The sequence below is a fragment of the Sciurus vulgaris genome (genome assembly GCF_902686455.1).
Source record: "Sciurus vulgaris genome assembly, chromosome: 4".
NCBI lineage: Eukaryota > Metazoa > Chordata > Mammalia > Rodentia > Sciuridae > Sciurus > Sciurus vulgaris.
In genome coordinates this window covers 39,790,776-39,811,101 of record NC_136464.1, presented here as the reverse complement: position 1 = coordinate 39,811,101, position 20,326 = coordinate 39,790,776, and the positions used below count along the sequence as shown (strand labels likewise).

Genomic DNA, 20,326 nt, shown 5'->3' with positions numbered 1-20,326 from the left:
CAAGAAAGCCACTGTTGATCAGTCTTCCTATTGTTGGTGTACAAATTTATTCCTAGCTGATCCATCACTGAAAAGTTACTATATTGGCATATACACTATTTTATGGTTTAAATGTGGTTCCCCCAAAATTGGGCATGAAGGTTTGGAGGAGAAATAGTTGGGTTATATCCTTGACCTAATCAATTAATTAATCCCTAATGGGATTAACTGAGTGGTAACTGGAGGCAGGTAGGGTGTGACTGAAGGAAATGGTTCATTGGGGACGCGGCTAAGGGGTATATATTTTGTATCTAGAGAGTGGAATCTCTGCTTCCTGGTCATCTCTGCTTTCCTCTACTGCACACTCCACCATGATGTTCAGCCCCACCTTGAGCCCTGAGGAATGGAGACTACTGTCCATGGATTGAGACCTCTGAAACTGTGAGATCCCAGATAAACTTTTCCTCCCCTAAAATTGTTCTGGTCAGATCTTTTAGTCACAGCAGCAAACAAACAAAAAAAACAAAACAACAACAACAACAACAACAACAAAAACCCCAACAAAACAAAATAAAACAAAAACCCAAAACAAACAAACAAAAACTAAAAGACTCTAAATGTGTTTATAATGTTGACTTTAGATATTCTATGTTCTAGCCATTAAGTTCCTTTTATTTGTTTGCTGTTGTTATTCTTAAAAAGCATGTATTAAGTTCCTAATTATAAACACCAAGCAATTTGCCAAGAGTTCCTGCCCTAATGATATTTTCTGAGCCAAAATTTATAGTTTGACATATCACCTGATTACAGAGTGAATATTTTAGACAGAACTATGCTAGAAAACCCAGGCTGTCCCATTGTCTTCCCTGTCACAGCCTGTGATTTCTTCAGAGTAGACACAAAGTCAAGGCACACAGAATCACTGCTGTGGTCAAATCAGATAGTGGGACAGAAACAATAAGCTAGATAGCAACAGATAATGAAGCATTTACATTAAGACAGGCCAAATTATTCATTCATTCATTCATTCATTCATTCATTCATTCATTCATTCTTGCAGTGCTGGGGATCAAACCCATGGTTTCACATACATTAGGCAAATGTCCACCATTGAGCTGTATCCTCAACCCCAAGATAATCCGGATTTATTTTAAGGGTAGATGACAAAGACCAAAGACATCTAATTGGACATAACTGGGAAAGAGTAAGAGGTTCACATTTTGATTAAGCAGAATGTTATTTTCTATTTAATGTTCAGGATATTGAGGGTAATTACTATTCTCTGGTCCATCTCAGAAGGATTTCATTGAAGAGGACTTCACTGAACTTGTGAGCTATTTAAAGAACTGGAGAGAATTAGTTAGCAAATGGAAAAGGTATGAGAGGCATATGATGTTACCTTGGAAGGGTCATAAAGGCAAAAGAGGGTCCTTCCTGGGACACAACATAGAAATGTGTTTTCTGAGGTTGCATCATGCCAGCCCTTTGAGCAGCCCAGGGGACAGTGATGTTGTACTTGGAGAGGGCAAAAGCAATTGACTAAGAAGTGGAAGGAATAAAATCCCATTAAATGTTGAACTTCATTAGGGTCTATTCCTGGCTCTTATTTTCATGCTTTTATTTCAGGATGCTTAGCTTTAAGATATTTATACCCAAACTTAATCTCTTCCCTGGGTTCAGACTCATTATCAGCTGTCTCTTTATCTCCACCTGGATTTTGCCATTATTTCCATCCCATCATGCCCCAAAAGGAATTCACTGAAGTGTCTTTTCTTCCTGTGTATTCCTTTCTCATTCTGTAATTTTTTTTACCACTCTCTATTGCATGTCTACCCTGTGCCACTCTCTGTACTAGTGCTGGAAATAAGAGAACAAGCAAAACCAGACCTGGTTCTACCCTGTTTTCTGTTTAGAGTACAATGCTACATTTACTCATAAATACTCAGGAATTTCAATCTGTGATTTAAAAGAATGGGCATGAGGTTTTGCCTGAGTCTAACAGGAGAACTTCATGTCTAATATGGCAGTATTTTTACCCACCTAATCATCTACACCAAAACACTGGTGTTTTCCCTCTTTCTTGACCTTCATATAGAATTGATCACCCTGTTTTCACCTCCTAAATATTTCCCATCTCTTCTTTCCCTTCCTTAGTTGAGGCTATCAACATCTTCTATGTGGATCATGCACTACTCTTTTCATGCTGTTTTTTACATTTTCTCCTTTCATAAATTCCACTCCACCCCATCCTTTTCTATGCTGCCTCCAGACAGTTTTATCCAAAACCTGGATCTGACGATGTTGCTTTCCTCCCTAATGCTTTTTTAAGTGCTTTCCTATTTTGTGTTATAAAGTCGACCCAGGGTTTGAACTTAATGGTTGTTTTCTTCTTCCTCTTGAACTTTACACCAGGTACTCCCAACCTGTTCATAGATCTAAGATGGCTCATGACTATGAGAATGTGATCATGCTGTCTTGTTCCTGAAGACCCACTTTCCTTTCTCTTTTTCTAACTCCCATTTTACTTCTGCCTCACATTCCCTCCTAAGCTCATAGTGGCTCTTATGTACTGCAATTAAGCACACTGCATTTTATTTTTATATTTTTGCATTTGCCTTCCTTTCTGAATACGGGCACTTCAAGAACAGGAACTTAATTTATGCATCTCTATGTTCAGCATTATGCTTGGTGTTATGGTTTGGGCGACTTTATTTTCAAGATTAAATATTTTGTCTTCATTGTCTGAGGTTCTGTCTTCCAAGTGGTCTAGGTTGTTGGTGATGCTTTCCATTGAGTTTTTTATATGGTTTATTGTCTCCTTCATTTCAAGGATTTCCGTTTGGTTTTTTTTTGAGAATCTCTATCTCTTTGTTGAAATGATCTTTTGCTTCCTGCAGGTGCTCTTTCAGCTTATTGGTATTATCATTCATTGCCTGCATTTGCTCTCTTATCTCATCCTTTGCTTCATGAATCATCTTAATCATGTATAATCTGAAGTCCTTTTCTGACATTTCTTGTACCATACTGTCATTGGATCCTATTACTATAGAATCTAGATTTGTTTGGACCATTTTCTTCCCTTGTTTTTTCATGTTGTTCATGTATCTTCCCCTCTAGCGCTGCAGATCTGGGGTATTGCAGATTTCCCCCTATAGGCTTATAGTGGCCCTATAGGTTTCCAAAACCCTTTCTTTAAGGGGAGATCAATATTAGCAGTGCCCAAATCAGACACTATGCAATCCTAGACCAAATAACCCCTATGGGGACAATAACAAAATTGTCATAATAAACAAAATGAGTTCAAATGTTATCTTTGGTAAAACAAACAGGTTTACAATAATGTCTGCAGTTTCTAATGGAGGACAAAGAGAATGCAGAGGGATGAAGAATATGGCTGTTAATGGGATAATAAAAGAATATACAGAAGTTCTAGAAAATAGAAAGGGTGAGAGTGTAATCAAAAGAAATCGGATGTCAGCATGTAAATGAGGGAGAAAGCAACTCTGAGGGAACAGGTAAACAAAAGGGAAAGAAAGCAAGAAATGTAAAGAAATAAAAACTTAAATATTTTTTTAAAAAAGGAGAAAAAAGAAAATCTACTGTATAACAGTCATATACTAATGAAACCTCCCAGTGTTCAGTAGCCTGATGTATGAGAGGTACCTGACAATGAGCTTCAAGCCTCCAGCAGGCGTCTCAGGATGGGATTTGCCCCACCCGAAGATCGGAGCTATGGCTTCCAGGATTATCCAAGATGGCTGCTCTGGCTTCCAAATGTGTTGGCAAATGGGGAGCTTCAGCTCAGGGGTGGACATGGTCAGCTGGAGGTCCTGGAGACAGGATGCAGTTGGTCCGGCAGTGGTCCTGGAGGTCGGGTGTGTTGGTGTGGTTGTAGGATCCAGGAGGCCAGGTGCAATCAGTCGGTCAGGGTTCCTGGTGATAGGGCGCAGTCAGTTGATCTGGGGGTCCTGGCGGCAGGGAGCAGTCAGTGGATGTGAGGGCCCCAGAGGCAGGGAGTGATCGGTCGGGCTGAGGGATCCTGGAGACGGGACGCAGTCAATCCGGCCAGGGGTCCTACAGGGCCTGGCCTGTCTCAAAATGGCAGCAGCCACGTGTAATCAAACCTGCAGGTACTGTAACAGTAAACTTCCAGGCAGCAGCAGGCAGCTGGTTCTCCACTGGCGGTCTGCGGTCAGTCTGCTGGCAGCTGTCGGACAATCGGGAGGTGAACCTCGAGCGTTGGGTGATGGATAGGGGTAAGGCAGTCCATGGACAGGAGAGAGGCAGGCAAATGGCAGATGATAGACGCCTGACAGTGAGCAATCTGCTCTCAAAAAAGGCGTCGATATGCTGGCAGATTGCAGGTGATCATAGCAGACAAATGAGGTAAAGAGCAGGGGATCGATAAGCAGCAAAAACTGCCTCACTGAGAAACAGATATCCTCTGCTTGAATCCGGCATTGCAGAGCGACAAGGAACGCAGCCTCTCTCTAGTCTGCCATCTTGGATCTCCCTGGTGTTATGGTTTGGATGTGAGGTGTCCCCCAAAAGTTCACATGTGAGACAATGCAAGAAGGTTCAAAGGAAAAGTGATTGGGTTATGAGAGTCTTAACCCAATCAGTGAATTAATCCCTGATGGGATTAACTGAAAGCAGGTGAGTTGTGGCTGGAGGACATGGGCTATTGGGGGGCGTGGCTTTGGGGTATATATTTGTATCTGGCAGGTGGCAATCTCTCTGCTTTCTGATCATCATGTGAGCTGCTTCCCTCTGCCACACACTTCTGCCATGATGTTCTTTGTCACCTTGAGCCCTGAGGAATGGAGCCAGCTGTCTATGGATTGAGACCTCTGAAACTGTGAGCCAGCAAATAAACTTTTCTTTCTCTGCAGTTGTTCTGGTCAGGTCTTTAAGTTACAGCAGTGAAAAAGCTGACTAAAACACTTAGCAAATGAAATTTGAAATGGATCTCATCCCTGAATGGAAATATAAGTGAGGAGATATTAGATTACCTGGAAAGAAGAGTAGTTTGATGCCTAAGACAAGGAAACAATTGATGGGTTATGCTTTGATTGTCCAATTGGCTCCATAGGTCAATAGCACAGATGTTACAACTTAAACAGGCACATGGTTTAATCAATTCCAAATGGGCACATCCACTTGAATACTAAACTGTGAACATGTGTAGGGAATTGTATTTAAGGAAACACCAACCACACTGGAAAGGAAATTTCTTATTTTACTCTAATGGTGATCAGAATAGTTGTGGTAAAGGCTGTGTGATCCTGACTCATGATAACACAGGAATATGATTATGGGCTGGGTTTGTACAGTTCACACTGAGTGTTGAGGAATGATACCTTTATAGTAATACACTGAAAATATAGTTGTTGCAGCAGATTCTAAAAGAGAGTGTTTATGGACCAATGTGTTTGGACAGTTCAACTACTGCAGCTATATTTGAGACATACCTATACAAAATATTTATCATTATTTATCTGAAATTAAAATTAAATTGTACATCCACTATTGTATCTGGGAAATCTATGTGGAAATGATGAAAAAATACCCTGAATTAGAGGCTGATTGTTGTGGCAGAAAGATCTTTGGAAAAAGTATCAGAAAAACTGTGTTCTATCCACAGCTCTGCCTCTCTTAGCTGCTGTCTCCTTATCTGTGAAATGAAAGGGCTTTAGATTCAACGGTTTTCAGAGTTTGCTTAGCTTCAAAAGCTTTATGCAAATAACATTATAATAGAAAACCCAATATGCAAAGCCGATAACAGTTGAATTACTCTGATTGAGACTGAGTATGGGTCACTTCCCATCCCAAGGTGGAAGAATGGAACACAGTTTGAAAACTCCTAGACTTGGTGATTTCTAAAATTCTTCTGCCTGCAGCAGCCTATGAGATCAAGTGAATTCATTCTACAGGGAGTAATAAAGACTGTGATTAATCATCACCTGTCCTTTTCTTTTTATAGTGGAAAAAACTGGGGAGAGAAGGGAAGAAAAGGATTATTAATAAAGGTGGTATTTAGAAAGGATAAAATGGAATTATTAACCACCTTCACTTATTTCTTTAACACATATTTGTTGAGAACTTATTAAGGATAGGACAGTATACCATGTACTTGGGAGGGGAAATACTAAGGGAAATAGTATTAGGACCTCTAAATTTAGTAGGTGAGCTAAAATTTGAGTACAAGTAATTATATATAATTATATCTGCTCTTTATTTAGATTTACTATATACTAGGCATTTTATTGCTTGGAACTTTGAAAAAAAGCGTGAACATTGGTCTAACTCACAATTCTTGGTCCTTTTCATCCGTCTCATTGCAGCCTTATTTTATTTCAAAGTTTCTTCTAAAACTTATTAGCATATCATCTTCTACCTCTTGGTTTTTTATCTCTGGATCTGTCTAGTTGATTTGGGATGTTTTTCTTTATTATAAGTGCTGCCTTTGCTCAATTTTAGCATGGTTAACTCATAAAATATTTTTCTCAAAAACATTCATAAGAGCAGACCTCCAACAGTGTGATATGTCTGTGGGTCTGAAGTCTAACAGGTCATTTTGGACATAATTCTCATTTTCACTCATCCATATGCTGAAGTTGTCACCAACTCTTCCCATTTCTTACTTTGCAGAATCCTTCCACCTTTTCCTTTCTTCTTTTTCTGCCATGCCTAACTTGTCACTGAAGATCTGGTTATTTTACAACTACGTTGGTATATACATATATTTGTCAAGTCCTTTTCCCCCTTTCCTTAATATTTTGCAAGATTTAGTAAAGGTTCTTCTTAAACACTCTTAGACTCACACAAAGCTATTTGAATCTGGTGTTTTATCCTTGTGTTCTGCTACTGACAATTTCCATGTACACATTTGAACAAATGTCAACATTTTCATATCCTACAAAAGTCAGTTATTTTTCATTCTTTTGGTTTAAAAAGTTTTTATTTTGTGAAGATGTCAACAAGGAGGTGGAGTAGGAAACCTAACCTCTCATTCCTCCACAGAAACACCAGTCAAATAATGATATTGGTACAAAAATGCATTTAAGAGAATTCAGAATTGAGTTAATGAGCAGAATTATGCTACAGGAGCATAAAATGAGAAGAGTTGCACTTATATGAGTAAGAAGAGAAATTTCACCTTATTAACCTCATTTACTGGCTTAGTCCAACACTGAGAAGATTGCCTCAGTCTGTGGTTTCTCCTATGTATTTGTGGGTGGAAGGGAGTCAGTGAGATTGGAGGGCACATCTGGCTGCCTGCCATCTTGGATTTGTAGGGCATGCTCAGGGGCATGTTTCTATCTTGTTTGGATGACCTGCATAGCTGGATCCCCTGGTACAGTTAGGAATGACGGAAAGGGGAGAGTGAGCCCTTTACTGCAGGTACTGCTTTGTTAGATCAAGAATAGCCATAGAACCAACATTTTTCTAATGTGAAGGAAGAAAGAAGGGTTAAAGGGTCTTATCCTCAGTATCTTGGGATATGCTCTGTGGAGCTGGTTTCTATCTCATCTCATACCAAGCCTTGAATAACTAACAGAGTTCAATCCCTAGGACAGCAACAAAGAAAAAGGGCCAGCAGGTCCTTATAACTAGCAAAGCTCTGCATGGTTGAGGGAAAGTACAGATTTGAGGACTTCTCTCCAGAAGTGAGGGAGGGAAGCAAGGGGAGGACTTGCTCCAGTCTTATGGTACACTCCTTGAGGGGTTGGCTTCTATCTAGACTCACCTTTGACTGGTGAGTCTTCTAGTCATAACTAGTCTATAAACATTGGGAGTGGTAATTGTTTAAGTGTAAGAACAACAATGTGAACCTACAAGGAACATGAAGAACACCAAGAAAACAATAATTAAAGGAAGAAAATATATTTGAAACCCAGAAGAAATGGAGATCTATGAATTACTTGACAAAGAATTTGAAATACTCATTTTAGGGAAGCAAGACGAGTTATAAGAGAACACAGATGGATAAGTGAAATCAGGAAGACAATACAAGAACAAAACAAGAAGTTCGAAAAGAAAAATTATTAAAAGAAGGACCAAACAAATTCTTGAGCTGAGAATCACAATTACCAAGCAGAAATATCTACTAGTGAGGTTCACAGGTAGATTTGATTAAGCAGAAGAAAGAATCATTGAATCAAAGACAGACCATTTGAAATTATCCAGTCAGAGGAGCGAAAAGGAAAAAAAAAAAAAAAGAGTGAAGAAAGCCTAAGTGAGTTTTGAATATTATGGGAGTCCTGGAAGGAGAAGAGAGAAAGAAAAGGGTAGAAATTGTACTCTAAGAAATGACTAAAAACTGGGGAGGGAAATCAATACCTAAATTATAAATCCCAAAGGATCCCAAATAGATTGAATGTAAACAGATGTCACCAAGACATGTTATATATAATCCAGTGTAAAAAGTCAAAGACAGAGAAATTTTGAAAGCAGTAAGAGAAAAGTACTTGCTGTATACTAAGGAGCCCTCCACAAGATAGCTGGTAGTTTGTTTTCTCTTCCTTTGTTTTTATTTTTAGTACTAGGGAGTGAACCCAGGCATGCTTTGCCACTGAGTTATATCCCCAGCCCTTTTTATTTTTTATTTTGAGACAGGATTTTTGCTAAGTTGTCTAAGGCCTTGTTAAATTGCTGAGGCTGGCCTTGAACTTGCATTTCTCCTGCCTCAGCCTCCCAAGTTGCTAGGATTGCAGACTTGTGCCACCAGGCCTGGCCATTGGTGCATTTTTCAGCAGACACCTTGCAGGCCATGAGAAAGTAAAATAATATATTAAAAATATTGAAAGAGAAAATCTACCAAAATACTATATCCAGCAAAACTGTCCTTCAGAAGTGAAGAAGAAAGATTTTCCAAGACAAACAGCATTTGAGGAAATTCGTCATTACTAAATCTGTCTTACAAAGAAATGCTAAAGGAATTCCTTCAAGTTGAAATGAAAGGATACTAGTTAGCAGCATGAAAACATGAACATCTAGAAATCACTGGCAAAGGTAATTGTGCAGTCAAATGTAGACTATTCTAATACTGAAATGGTGTGCAAATTCCTTTCTATACTAGTACAAAAGCTAAATAGACAAAAACATTAAAAATAATGACTAGAATAATTTGTTAATACATAAACAATATAAAAAGATGTAAATTGTGACATCAGTAAAATAATATGTGTGAGAGGGAGAAGTAAAAGCTTAGAGTTTTCATAGGCAAAGTTAAATTGTTATCAGCTACAAACAGACTACTGTAATTCTAAGTTATTTTATGTAAGCCTCATGTTGAGCACAAATAAAAAACCTGCAGTATATGCTTAAATTTTAGGAAAGAATTAAGATACACCACTCGCTCCACAAAAAAAGCTTATCAAATCACAAAGGAAGACAATAAGAGAGGAAGAAATGAACAAAGGAACTACAAAACAGACAGATGTCAATAAATAAAATTTCAATGATACATCCTCATTTACCAATAATTACCAAACAACAGAGTAGCTGCATGGGTTTTTTTAAAAAAGGTCCACCAATATACTGCCATCAAGAGACTCACTTTGGTGACTTTGATTTAATAATAGACATTGAAGGAAAGTGGAGGGTTGATGAGTGATTTTTTTCTATGCAAATGGTAACCAAAGAGAGCAGGGGTGGTTATTTGTGTATTAGATAAAATAGATTTTAAGCCAAAAATGTAGCCAGAGACAAAGAAGGTTATTATTTAATGATAAATTGATCAATTCATCAAGAGGATAAAATAATTATAAATATGTATGCAACCTAACATTGAAGTCCCTAAATATATGAAGAAAATATCAACAGAGCTGAAGGTAGCAATATAAGAGCAAGGGACTTCAATATCCCATTTTAAAAAGTGGACAGATCATCCAGACGAAAATCAATAGGGAGTCATTGATTTGTATGACACATTAGACTAAATGGACTTAACAGACATACACAAAACATTCTACCTAATAACAACAGAATATATGTTTCAAGCACACCTGAAACATTCTCCAGAATCATGTGTTAGTTTACAAAATAAATCTTAACAAATTTAAGAAGACTGAAATCATAAGGTTTTTTTTCCAATCCCAAAGTCAGAAAACTCAATAATAGAAGGGAAGGGAAGAATTCACAAATATATGGAAATCAAATAGCATACTCCTGAACAATCAATGTGTCAAAGAAGACATCAAAAGGGAAAAATTTTGAGATGACCAAAAAAAAAAAAAAAAAAAGTAACATTTCAAAACTCATATGATGCAGCCAAAGTAGTTCTAAGAGGGAAGTTTATAGCAATATTTTTTTAAAAACACTGAAATAAAAAATTAACTTTACAAATCAAGAAACTAGGAAAAGAAGGACAAAGAAAGCCCAACATTAGCAGAAAAAGGAGATTAATAAAGATTAGAAATGAATAAATGAAATGAGACTAGAAAGACAATAGATAAGAAAAATTGCTGACCAATACCTTTGATCAACATAAATGCAAAAACTCATCAGCGAAATACTAGCAAGCCTTTTTTCTCCTCTGCCTCTTTCTCTCCCAAGGCAGGCCATGAAAACTAGAATTCCTCTCCCCAAAATCCAGTCATAAAAACTAAAAATATTACTCTAGCCTTTTTTGCCTTTCTGTGCTAGAACTAACTATAAAGAAATTCTCTGACATATCTTGTTGGAGAGTAGGTCAGAAGACTCTTATTCCAAAAGGGATCCTGTCCACACCTGGGGGGAAGGAAGGCTACACTGAGAGGTCCTGGGGAATCTGGACAGGCCTTGCTATGTTTGTCTATCTGTCAGTCTGTTACGTTAGATTGTATCTTTTTGTCCAATCACATTTCTACATGTTTGTCTATTCTTCAAACCTAAGCATAAAAATACTTTTCCTTGGATCACAGGTTTTTTTTTTTTTTTTTCCAGAAGGTTCCCAAGTCACATGAAAGGTGGATTAAATAAATTTGTTATACTTTTCTCTTGTTAACCCCTCTATTGTTATAGAGTATTGGCTCTGATGCTTGTAATGGATAAGGACAAATGTCAACTGTTTTGTCCCCACAGAGATATGAGCTGATTCTTGCTTCTTGTCTGGAATCCCTTGAGTGCTGAGTATGGAGAACTGTGGAAAGGTATAGCTGAGAAACTAAGGAAGATGGGGAAGGGGATAATTGCATCCCATGGTGGGAATACTTGGGCTTTCCTGTAGTTTCTGAATGAACTTGAAAGGGAGCAGGATATAGCGGCTGCTGTGTCATCTTGCTACTATGCAGTGGGACAAGCTGGGGCCACTCTCAGGCAATGATGGGGGAGGAAACAGGACCTTCTCTGGAGGACCTTCCATGACACCTAGCTAAGCAGGTGATAATTAGCACAGGAATGATAAAAAAAAAAAATCTGATGAATAGCATCTTTATTACTTCTGTGCCTTCAGATATTTGAATGTTCCTGCACAAGACTAAAGACTGGTGGGGTTGTAGTAAAGTATTAAAGTTGCTGGAAGTTTATAGACAGATTGTTAGAGGTTGGTGGAGTGGGTAGAGAACTTAGGACTGCATGCTGACTGATAATAATGATGATGCTACATGTGAAAATGGCATTTTAAACTGGAAATGATAAAAGGAAAATTACTAGATTGGGGCAAATTTTCCAGATTGACTTATATTTAGTTTTGTCATAGCTGAGAACAAATGAGTACTCACAAAAGAAAAATGGAAATAGTCATAAAAATAAAGTGAATGCTATGCTTGCATATAGATTTACTTATGACCATTTAAATCATATCTGTACTTCTGTTTTTCATGTGAGAAATGAGGTCCAGAGAAGGGGAATGGTTTATTCAAGGAAACGGTGTTATTGAACAGTAGAGTTGGTTCTGAAATCCATGAGCTCATTCACTCTGTCAATGCCCTCAGTGGATAGCCACCTGTCTCCAAACAGAATTGGGTTTATAGACTTGCAATGAGGGAGAGTGAACACCATGAAGAAGTGTGGAGTAAGAGAGGAGGGATGTTAGGATGGACTCAAAGGATGGAGGCTTGTAGTAGTGATTTGGCAGTGTGCTGAGGGAAGTAGGGATGCTCGCAATTGGATGCTCTCTAAAATCAGACATTACTTCACAGATGGCAGGCGATGTAACTCAGGAAACAATCTGTGGGGCAAATATGCTTTGGGATATCTTCTGCTAACACAATCAGCCTGAATAAAAATACACCCAGTATAAAAAAAAAAAAGACAAAAATAGCAGATAATTTATAGTCAAAACATAATTGACACCATTGTTTTCTTTCATTTTGAAAGGAGGGGAGGCTGGGTTGCTTTTTAGAACTTTGAACAATTTGGGTTAAGAATCAGAGTAGATTTGACCTCTAGACACCAACTTTACAATGTCATCCCACAGGTAAGTTATCCACAAATGGGAGATTTAAAATATTCTTTTCTCTTTTATTTTATCAATAAGGATTTTCCTGCCTTTCTTCCCTACAATATTATAAAGTCCAAGATGTAACCTGGATGTAATAGAGTATGTTGAAATAAAGGGCTTATTTAATTTTATTATGATCATGGTTATAATCAATACTTAATTTCCCTACCTCCAAGGTGCCGGCAGAGGAAGCAAAAGGTCCTGGGAGTTCCCATTGTTGAGATGTGGGTTTTAAAAAGCCTCCCCTTTGCCTGTTTCACATTAATTAGATGGAGCCCAGGAAAAGAGCAGGAATCCTGCCGTGGGGGAACCCACAGTGCGCCCAGAGATCACAGTCCTTTCCTTCGAGTTGAACCTCAGAGACTTTATACCTTCCAGCTGCGAAGCCTTGACTACGCTCACTATTTAATTCTCTGTGCACCTGCAGGAAAGTGTTACATTTCTCTTCTTCTGAAGTTTCAACAACTGACAATAGACAGATTAGCAGGGGGAAAAACTATAACAAGTTTTATTACATATCGAAATATAGGAGCCACCCACACAGAGTATGAGACTCAAAGAAGGGCTATTTAGTTGAGGGTAAAATAACATTTTGAGCTACACAAAGAAATAGGAACTTGAGGCTACTGAGGGATGGGTGGCAGCAAGCTGTGGCAGGTTGAGGAGAGGAAAGCAAGGTGAACAAATGTGTCCTTTTATTGCAGATAAAGTCTCCCAGGTAACAGTCATCAGAAAGCTAGCTGTGGGAATCTCTGTCTGGACCAGGCATCAGGTGTCAGACTCCCAATCTTTTCCTGTGAAAAGATCTTTCCTAGGCAGATAGGGACATATCAGATAGGAAAGCCTCTGCCTGCATCTACTGTTTGATTTACTAACAGAGGTACACAAAAATTTCTTTTTATAGAAAAGATAGCTTTTAGAGCTGTTCCTATGCTAGCAAAGGTCTGCAGTTTCTCTGAATAACCAACCTGGAATATACCAAAGAAGTATATTTGAGGTGGAAACTTTTCATTTCCCTCATATTAAATCCCCCACCCCCCCTTTTTTTAAGAAGAGACACACACACATTTACTATGGGTATGGAGGCAATCACAAAGTCTAATTAGCCCTGTGTGATTCAGAAGTTTGTATACCCGTTTCCATGGGGGAGAAGAATGCAGAATGTAGACAACTTTTAGGGAAATAGTAAATAATTTTTAGGGGACCTCAATGAGCTTGGAGGGGCATATGATGACCTGATACAAAGTCATTAGCCTACAGCAGAGACAACAGATTGTAACAATTTCCTTTCAAATACCTCATTTTAAAAAGAGAGCTATGAATAGCTTCTTCCTAGGGCTGGTTTGAGAATGGAGGGTGTTATGGTTTGTATGAGGTGTCCCCTGAAAGCTCATATGTGAGAAAATGTAGGAATGTTTAGAGGTTACAAGAGCTATAACCTAATCAGTGGATTAATCCGTTTGATGAATTACTAATTCAAATGCATTAATGAGGAGTTCAACAATACTTGTAACAAAGAGTTACAAGTAGTAACTCTTGGCAGGTAGGGTATGGCTGGAAAAAGTAGGTTCCTGGAGCTTGTCCTTGGGACTTACATTATCCCCCGATCCTTGCACTCAGTCTCTGCTTCCTGGCTGTCAGGAGCTGAGTGACTTTCCTCTACCATGCCCTCTGCCACGATGTTCTGCCTCGCCACAGGCTCAGAGCAATGGGCTCTGTAGACCATGGATTGAGCCTCTGAAAACAAATTTTTCCTCCTCTAAGTTGTTCTTATTAGGCATATTGGTTACAGCAATGCAAAACTGACTAAAATAAAGGGAGATTGGGCTTTAAAAATTGCTATGAAGGGTCCTAACATATAGCTACTTCTCAATGAACATTGATTCATTTCTTGCCCCCTGAGCAGAAAGTGACACTTTCCTAAGCAAGTATGGGGTTGTAGGAACTGGACTCAACTTGGAGGGAAAGGAATTTCACAAAATAACCTCTTCTTAATTCTTGCTGTCACAAGGATAAGAGTGGATCTCTGCAGGAGTCCTCTTGTTTGGATCAGTTACAACCCTTCAAGTTGTAGGACTAATGGTACATTACTCCTGAACATTGGAGCCAGTGAGAGACAGATCCGATTGGCTTGACTGACAACACTCATGAACGTGGACACGTCTATTAATTTTTCTCCTGTCTAGACAGCCTATATAGCTTGGCTTTTCCGCATGTCCGCAGGTAGCCAGTAGCAAGAATTGAGAAGAGTTTCAAATTCTAGTTAATAGCCTTGTTCTTGTTCCTGTTTCCATGGATCTGGGTGGAAACTAGATTGAACAAAGAAGGCTTAGAAATGGTTATTCAACCATTTCTAGCCGTGCTATGGAAACATTCACTTTGTTTGTTTGACCCTGTTCCACCACTCTAACACTTCAAATGTGCAGTTGTTTGTTGAAAGCTAAGCTTTTGGCTAGCATGACCATCTCATTCTGGCCTGCCTGGACTTCTGGGTTTAGCACTAAAAAGCCTGTATTGTGGTAAATCTCTCTGTCCCAGACCGATCAGGACAGTAGGCTGCCCTACTGGAAAGGGACAAGGCAAATTGTTGAAGAGACAGCTTCAACGAACTCTGGAATTATAGGGTGGAGACGGGGCAAAGAGCAATGAACACAATACAGGTGGATCCATAGAGCCACAAAGTAGAATTCTTCAATTTTTGGAAAGCCCAGAAGGTGGAGGGGTCACTTAGGCTACTTTGGATAACCAATAAGCAAAATATTCAAACACTACAAAATCATAGAAACAATCAAATAAAACCCACTCCCCAACTTAAATTCAAATGTGGACTAGCCTCAGACAAAGACTTCCTTTGGGACTGGTGGCAGAGTAAATGATTTAGCCTTCTAAGGAGCTGGGCTACAGAGCAGAATTCATCAGAATTACCTGCAGCGCTTATTAAACAGTTTCGTGGAACTATCCTAACCATCCTAGAAGTAGGGACTAGGGATCTGCCATTTTAATAAGCACTTGGGCTATTCCATTGTGAAATGAAGTTTAGGAATCATTTACTCAAGGGTGGTGATCTTCAAACATTATTCATTGTTCACCCTCAGTGATTTTTTAGCTCACGCCTATGATTTTTTTAAATTAAAAAACTATTTATCTTTAACATGTTTATGCATTTACTTAAAATTTATCTATCTGCATATTAATACATTATTCCTACTCAACTTCTGAGTCTCTCATTTAACACCTCTGAGGCATGGTTGAATCTGTTTGGTTTATGTTCTGGTCACACCTTGGATTTTTGCTCAGGTGGTATCTTGGATCTTTCTTTCCAGAACACACACTCTTCTGCTAGACTGGAGTTTCATGAAGGCAAGAACTGTATCTATTTTTTTTTTTTTTTCACCTTTGTACTCACAGTAACACAATATTGGTCCATGGTAAGTACTCAATAAAATACTGGCTTGCATTGAATTTGAGAGTCCTCTTTAGAAGAGAGATAGCTTGTTTGTCCTGTGGCAAAATGCTGGTTAATGTTAGAATTGCTTGTCCAAACAGCTTCATGTTTCCATGGAAACAACCAGCAGTTCATGTAGGCACCTCTACCTATCTGTGCCAGGTACCCAAAGAGTTTAAAATCCCATTTCCTGGCCTCCAGCTGGCCTTCTCCCGCAGGTGCAGAACTCCTGCTGCAAGAAAAAGGAACTTCCATGGAAAGAGCAGCAGGAGCCACCTCTAAGAGGCTTTTACTCTGGACAAGTAAGGAGAGAGGGAATAGAACAGCTTCATTCACCATATAATACCGTTCCTCAGGTGGCGTGATTCAGGGGGAAGCCTCCTTGGATGGAAAGGCAAAAGAACAAATCCACTTCACCTTTCCCAGGGGTCTTTTTGTTGAATTCTGGTGATTGCTGACATCAATTATGCCATCACTACTTAATAGCACCTTTGAAAATAGGGAGTGCTGGCTTTGGAAAAACCTAGTCAGTTTCTTTACCTATTGTTGACGGAAAAGATCAACACCAAAATGAAGACTGAGAGATACGGAGCTTTTGCGTGATTATAGAACCACTTCCAGGATTGGGAGGTAGATGCTATGCATGTTTTAGATAAACTGTCAAAATTGTGGAGTGTTGTATGTAGCTGGAGAGATCTTTGAGATTATAGAGCTCAATCTGCTTCGCTGGATGGGTGCTGGGAAATGACCCGAAACTAATTTGCTTTTGTACAGCACTAGGATCTTTTGGTAAATGTCAGTAGTCACCCAGGATTAAAAACTGGTAAGGGGGTATATAGGTTTCCTATTCACAAATTCCTACTAGATTATGATTGGAAGCAAGGTTTGGACAAAATCCTGACATACAGACTGATATCAGCTCTGCTATTTGAAGTCCTTTGATCAAATTTGGCATAAAAAAATGTGGTGATATCCTGGAAGCTAAAGTCAGCTAGCATTATTTTAAAAATATTTATTTATTTTATATTTGTTTGTGGTTCTCAGAGTTTTTGTTATTTTTATTGACAAATAAGATCGTATATTTATAGAATATAACAAAGTGCTTTGAAATATGTATACATTCTAAAATGGCTAAATTAAGCTAATTAACACAAGCATTGATTCATATAATTCACATTTTTATAGTGAGAACACTTAAATCTACTCTTTCAGCAATTTTTGGAAATAGAATCCATGTTAGCCAATGTATCTCTTGAACTTATTCTTTCTAATTGAAATTCTGTGTCCTTTGGTCAGTATCTCCCCAATCAATCCCTTCCCTTATGGCTCTTGGTATCTACCATTCTCCTCTCTGCTTCTATAAGATTTCCTTTCTAAAATTTCACGTGTAAGTGAGATCATGTAGTATTTGTCTTTCTGTGCCTGCTTTATTTCATTTAGCATCCAGTCCTCCAGGCTCATCCATATTGTCATAAATGACAGTATTTTCTTCTTTTTAAAGACTGAATAGTATTCCACTCTGTATACCCATCCACATTTTCTTTGTGGTTTCATCTGTTGATGGACATTTCAGTTTGATTCCATATTTGGACTATTGTGACTAATACTGCAATAAACATTGGGGGCAGACATCTCTTCAACATACTGATTTTATTTCCTTTGGACATAAATACTCAGTGGTGGTATTGTAGGATCACAGATAGTTCCATTTTTAATTTTGTAAGGAACCTCCGTACTATTTTCCACAGTGGCTCTAATAATTTACATTCCTACCAACAGTGTACCAGGGGTGCCTTTCTCCACATCCTAGCCAGTACTTGCCTTTTTTCTTTTTGATAATAGTCATTCTGACAGGGTTTTTTTTTTTTTTTTTATGTTTTAAGGTGATATCACATTGTGGTTTTAATTTGTATTTCTCTGATAGGCTGGTGATGTTAAGTATCTTTTTAAAAACTTGTTGGCTATTTGTGTATTTTCTTTTGAGAAAAGTCTTCAGGTCCTTTGCTGTTTTTTAAAATTGAATTATTTATTTTCTTACTGTTAAGTTGTTTGACTTCCCTATATATTTTCAATATTAACTCTATCAGATACATGATTAACAAATATTTTCTCCTATTCTTAAGTTGTCTCTTCATGCTGTTAATTGTTTCCTTGTCTGAGCAGAATTTTTTTAGTTAGACATAATCCCATTGGCCTATTTTTGCTCTTGTTGTGTGCTTTTGGAGTCATATCTCCCAAATCATTGCCCAGACCAGTATATGGAGCTTTTCCTTTAGGTTTTTTTTTTTTTTTTTTTTCCATTAAGGGCCTTTTATTCATATCCATACATCAAAGACCATCTATTCCTGGTAAGCTCTTTAAAATCCCCAGGTTGGATTAAGACACTCCCTCTTGAGTCTCTGGCAATTTTCTCTAGGCTGAGCCCCAGGGAATCTGCTGCCTCCCTGGTTCCTGGCCTGGCCCTTGGGGCAGTCATCAAAAAGTGCTTGGAGGAAGTGAGCTGTTTATTTAGACATCTCTCTGCTGAATGGAGAGTGGCACAGGACTCATTAATGCTTGCTGGTTGGTGGATTGATTCCACAGCACTTCCCCACCCTCAAGGCTCAGTTCTATAATCTGTCACTGCAAGTTCCTAGCGCATCCCCCAGGGTCCTTAAAAATCATCATCATCACAGATGTCAAGGTACACGTCGAAAGCCTCTCTGTTGCAGTTTCCATCAGGAGTGAAGACATATTTGTGGAAGGTCCCATCTACGCAGATGGCAATTACAGAGTTGACATTCTTGGAAGTATTGCGACCAAAGGCGCAGATGCAAGCTGACTCGGCAGGTACAGTAAAGCTTGCCAGGCTCCACTGAGAGTCCACGTACTGTCCAATCATAGGCCCCACCTTGCCCACACGAGCCAGCGCGGAGCGTCGGTTGAGGCGGGTATCCTTGAGAGCAAAGATATGGACAGTGCCCTTATCACTGGAAGCGCAGAGGAAGGAGGAGTCGTGGCTGAAGTTAATGCAGTATAGGGTGGCAGGGTCAGTGCCTCGGCGCAGCTCTACCAGTTTTTCCTTGGACTGGGTATCAAAAAGGCGAATAAGGGTGCCCTTCTGGGAGGCCGAGGCCACTACAGTGCCTGGTTGGTTCAGAGACACACAGGCCACATCACTCTGATGTGCATTGATGGTGAAAGGAGCAGATGAGGTGCCGGGCTTTGTGCTTGCCAGGTCCACAAGTTGCAGACTTCCACACTCGTGTCCTGGGAATACAAGCAGTTGCTTCTCCAGGCTGGGACAGAGGTCACAGAGCCCCTTGGGGTTGTCTCAGGTGTCAAACTCAAATAGTTTTCGGGGATTGTCAGGAAAGGAGTACACGTAGATGCGGTTCCTCAGCACAATCACAATCTTGTCATGGCGCATGCGCACAGCCAGCACTGGCTTGGTGAAGGTGAACTCCAGCACCAGCTTGTCCTTGGAGTCCTTGCCCTCCCGGGCATCATCCCAGATCAGCACTGAGATCTCTGAGAACTTGGGGCTGCTACCACCGCCCACCAGGGCCAGCAGGTTGGAACGGTGCAGCATCTCTACCAGGCCCATGCTGCCCACCTGCTCGTGGTCCAAATGCCCCTTCTCCATCAGTGGTTCCACATTGTAGATGCGCACGCCTGTCTCCATGGCACAGCAAAAACAGCCTGGGGATGGAAGGAATCCAGAATGCCTGGAGAGGGGAGCTGGGTCTATGGCCCACCTCTGACCCTTCTCTCCTTCCCTCCCTCAAGGGTACAGGTACAAGCATCTCTCACTTTGGTCTTGGTTGAAGCGCAGGCTGGTCACCCCTCGAAGAGGCTGCTGAGTCATCGTTCAGGATTGTTCCCCTGACCTCCGTGTGTCCCTGACCCCGGGCCTCGCTGTCGGTGCCGCCCACAGCCCGGCTTTCTGACCTCCCGGGCCTTGGTGCCCGGCTCCGGTCTCCTTTAGGTTTTCTTCCATCAGTTTTACAGTTTCAGGTCCCATTTCAAGGCTAATTTTTGTATATGGTATGAGATAAGGGTCTAATTCCATCCTTCAGCGTGTGGATATCCAGTTTGCCAACATCATGTTTTGAAAAGATTGTCTTTTCTTCATGGTATGTTCTTGGCACCTTTACCAAAGATCAATTGATTGAGTCAGCTACATCCCAGTGACTCCAGAGGCTGAGGCAGGAGGATCACAAGTTTAGGCCATCCTCAGCAACTTGGTGAGACCCAGTCAAAAAAAAAAAAAGGACTGGGGATGTAGCTCAGTGATAAAGCACCCTGAGTTTAATTCCTATAACTTTGCAGTTGAATACAAACGGCAAGAATGCCCCCAAATCAGTAACTGTTCTGTCTGAAATGAAGCCTGGAGTATATTCCATAGGATACAAACCATTGCTCTTGCTAGATTTTTTTTTTTTTGTACTTGTTGAGGTATTTTTTTCCATTTTTTTATTAAAAATCATAAATTT

The 20,326-nt window shown here is 39.6% G+C and overlaps 1 protein-coding gene across 1 annotated transcript; it reads right to left on the bottom strand.

The window, feature by feature from the left end:
- Positions 1 to 18,337: 18,337 nt before the first annotated feature.
- Positions 18,338 to 19,803, bottom strand: LOC306659327 (WD repeat domain phosphoinositide-interacting protein 4-like). The gene is given in 3 exon segments (XM_079136774.1): positions 18,338 to 19,164; positions 19,168 to 19,558; positions 19,644 to 19,803. Coding segments are annotated over 2 exon segments (1,008 nt in total). The 5' UTR covers positions 19,516 to 19,558; positions 19,644 to 19,803; the 3' UTR covers positions 18,338 to 18,504.
- Between the last annotated feature and the right edge of the window lie 523 nt (positions 19,804 to 20,326).